General features: G+C 32.5%; 1 protein-coding gene across 1 annotated transcript; it reads left to right on the top strand.

Annotated features, from left to right (window-relative positions):
- The first annotated feature begins 323 nt into the window (after positions 1-323).
- Positions 324-1,861, top strand: LOC120127770 (uncharacterized protein At4g19900-like). The gene has a single exon (XM_039145602.1). It carries the CDS (start codon positions 519-521, stop codon positions 1,818-1,820), a length of 1,302 nt encoding a protein of 433 aa, XP_039001533.1. The 5' UTR covers positions 324-518; the 3' UTR covers positions 1,821-1,861.
- Positions 1,862-4,194: the final 2,333 nt, after the last annotated feature.

Raw genomic sequence — 4,194 nt, 5'->3', positions numbered from 1 at the left:
ACTTTTAAATTTAGTCGGGTCTTACGTTTCTGTCTATATGCAGAGATTTTTTCGCAGGGATTTATTTGCAGGGATTACTTCTCATTTCAAACGCGCATATAATATTAATGATATTTATGACTGTATATGAATACTGTTCAACTATGTATTTATGTATTTATTTATACATGCTTTGCATTTTATCTATATTTTTAATTTTCTGACTGCCGGATGTCTTCCACGGAAGCTACTCTCAACCTGGCGTTGGGGGCAGCCTACTACCCTACCTCCCCTTACCATATGGGAATTGGGTTTTGTCGTTGTTTGTTTGTTTGTGAAGTTGGGGACTTACCTCTTCGCTTACATTTTGGTTCCAAATTCCAGACCATCTCCATTCTTCTTCTTCCTTCTGTCTTCTGCAACTACCATTGATATGTTCATTTCTTTCCTTAAACTTCTTCATCTACACAAGAAACGACAGCTCCTACCACCAGTGTGGGCTAGCTATTCACTTTAGCTTCTTACAAGACCAAAAAAAAATGTTTCAAATGACTAAATTTCACCATTATTTCCAATCCACCAAAATTTCAGCCTTTGGCTTTGGGTTTCTCCCGTCCACTTCATTTCTAGCTCTTTTCCTCCTTGTCCTCTTAGCTTGCAATGGCTTCTTCGTTTTCACAATCAACCTCCCCGCTCCCGCCAAATCTTCACCGGAGCCCGCCAATTTCTTGCCTGAGCATTTCCCCGGTGACAAAACGGTGAAGAAGCTACAATCATCCTCGGTGTATTATGCAGTCAAAGAAGAAAACCCACCTTCTGTTTCAAAGATCCATTTGTCTCTTTTACCAAAACCAAACGTTTCAATGGCTGCCAGGCTAAAGCAGCCTCGTTGGAGCCATAAACAGAAAGTAAGAGCTTTACATTTAGGTGCTAAAACCAAAGGGTTCTCCTCCAAAATCAAGGGTTTTTTCCAGAATTCAAAGTGTAAGTCTCGGTTCTTCATGACTTGGATTTCTTCATCACATTCATTAGGCGACAGAGAATTGCTTGCCATCGAGAGCGTGTTCAAGTCACACCCCAAAGCTTGCTTAGTCATGGTGTCGAACACTTTGGATTCCAAACTGGGAAACGTCGTTCTAAAGCCATTTTCGGATAAAGGCTTCAAATTGATCGCTGTAACCCCTGATTTTGATTTCATATTAAAAAACACACACGCGGAATCCTGGTTTAATCGGTTGAAGAAAGGAAATGTCGATCCCGGCGATGTTTCTTTAGGCCAAAACCTATCGAATTTGCTCCGACTTGCCTTGCTGTACAAGTATGGCGGTGTTTATATCGACACGGATGTTATAATCTTGAAGAGTTTCAATCATCTGCGAAATGTCATCGGTGCTCAATCCATTAACGCCGAAACGAAGAGCTGGAGTAGATTAAACAATGCTGTGCTCATTTTCGATAAACAACATCCATTGTTGTTCAAGTTAATTCAAGAATTTGCTCTCACTTTTGATGGGAATAAATGGGGTCACAATGGTCCTTACTTGGTTTCCAGGGTGGTTGCCCGAGTCATCGGTAGGCCTGGATTTAACTTCACCGTGATGCCTCCCTCCACCTTCTATCCGGTAGATTGGAGCCGGATTCGAACCCTGTTTCGACGGCCTAATGATCAGATACATTCTGATTGGTTGCATCGAAAACTCGAGGAAATTCAGGGTCAGAGCTACGCCGTTCACCTTTGGAACAGGCATAGTAGGGAAGTTAGAGTTCAAGAAGGAAGCATTGTTCATCATATTCTATCACATTGTTGCATCTTCTGCAACTCTTCAACATCAAGTTTGTAAGTACATGTTACATGATAAGGTTCAAAATTGTCTCATTAGTATGCTCTAATCGATTTCACCATTCTATCAATTAATAAATCTTAATAATAATTCTTTTTAGCGCATATACTCTAAGAGAGACAATGATTATGAAATATACTCCATTTCAATTGATAGTAATTAAATCTCGATCATGATTAAAAATATAAATGTTTTAGTCAAATATTATTGTTAGTTCAGTTATAAATTTAATTTCTATGATTTTTAATTTGATCATCTCTGTCCATACAATTTTTAAATTTAAATATTTACTTAAAAGATACAGAGATACTATAACGAAATTATAAAGACTAAAATTATCAAATTGGATAATAAAAATTAAACTTGCTTATGCATAATATATAGACTAAGGGGTTGTTTATTTACTTCAGAATGATTAAGCGCTGAATGATTCAAATGTTGAATGATTTAGAGGCTCTATATGAATTAGCTCAGAATGTGACATGTTGTTTGATAATAGCTCTGAATCATTCATAATGTACTTTAATGCTGAATCATTTAACACTGTTTTGTTGATTTAGTCAGCACTGAATCATTCAGAAGTGCGAAACAAACGCGCTGAATGTTGAACGGTTCAGCATTCAGCGTTGAATGATTCTATTCATAGCCAAATAAACATCCCCTAATATTAGAAATTAAGTTAACAAATTTAGTAAATACGGTTTAGATAATAAATAAAATTTTAAATATAAAAAATAAAAATAAAGTAAAGTAAAGTAAAACAAATAAATTTGTAATTTGGGTGTAATAGAAAAACAAGCTGTAATTGAGATTTTGGTTGTCTGGTTTTGATCAATTATTGGTTGAAAAAAGGTAGATAATGTAGGAGGTTGTAAACACGTGGCTTGCATCATGGTACTATGTGTTGGTTTCTTTATGGTCTAGCCTCTCAAAATGGCAATATATGATTTAGCCCCTCTAAAATTGTACAAATTTCAAATTAATACAATAATAATATTGCGTGTTGCCTCTCAAATGGTAAATTTATGGTTTAATCCCTTTAAAACTGTAAAATTATACATTCATACAATGGTAATATCACATCTTGACCTTTAAACTTACTTCAACTTTGGTCTCAAAAACGTTTTCTACCTTCAACCCTATTTAATACATATGGATCATGTATTAAAGAGGCATATTATAGATTCCATCAATCTATTTTAAGCTATTTATAATGTTGAGATTAACATGTTTGATTGATCCTCTAAAAATAATTCAAAAATTAATTTAGAACATATATCATAATCTAGGGACGCATAATATAATTTAACTCTCGGAATCAAATATTGTATAAAATAATTTAGGTTTAACTACGTATTTAGTGTATGAATTATCAATTTAGGTCTGTTTTAGTATTTAAATTTTCAAATTTTTAAATCACACCTAATGTTTAGTTTTTGTTTTATTTTTGTACCCTTTCGTTAAAAACTTAATATGTTTAGTACATAAACTATCTTTTTTGGTCCGTATTAGTACCTAAACTTATATTTTTTTTCTTCAAAACTTAACATTAAATTTTGAACGTGGTTATGAAAAATTTAAAAGTTTAGGTACTAAGCCTGTAATTTACCCAATAATTTAATAAGAATCTACCGTCCCCATATATTCTTAACAACAAATATTTCAATGATAATATTTATCTCTTATCATAAATGTAGTTTTTAAGTACTCATTGAAGGATTTTGAGAAGATTGGCACATGCAAATCACGTGATATATGAATTTTCTGCCTTTGAGTTTGTTTAAATGGAAGGAACACTTGTTGATTAATTAATTTGTCGAAAGATATGGATGAATTGCATGATAATAGCAATAATAAGAAGAAACACGGAGAATATTAACAGAGATCATATTATTGAAATTTTTAGAGAAAAATTTAAATAATTACTATTTAAGTTTATGAAATTTAAATTATTATTATATATAATCAAACTTAAACATCTCGTAAATGAATTATTTTGATAAAGAATTTTAAATTTATATCGGTTTATTTAAAGGTCAAAAATCACGTAAAAATCAACATCAAATCAGAATAATATCAATAAAAGATCATGTAAAATAATTTTAGAGTATAACTCTTTATAGTATTGTGTAGATTATCTCTAACCTTTCATCTACAATCTTATATCGATAAATATAAATTTAATTTATAAAATTTATCTTAATCGCTCTATATATACACGTGTATATATTACCATGTATAAAATAACCTCAAAACTCCGTTTTCTTATATAATTTTTAACCTCGGGAATTGATTCTGAGATTTGCATTTAATAAAGCAAAAGCCCTAACCGAGTTTGCCCTCGCCTTGTCTTTTTAGTCGGCATCCTCTTAAA

This window comes from Hibiscus syriacus, unplaced genomic scaffold (assembly GCF_006381635.1).
Source record: "Hibiscus syriacus cultivar Baekdansim isolate YM2019G1 unplaced genomic scaffold, ASM638163v2 tig00001478_pilon, whole genome shotgun sequence".
Lineage (NCBI taxonomy): Eukaryota > Viridiplantae > Streptophyta > Magnoliopsida > Malvales > Malvaceae > Hibiscus > Hibiscus syriacus.
The sequence above is the reverse complement of the archived record's forward strand: the minus strand, read 5'-3'. Positions and strand labels throughout refer to the sequence as shown.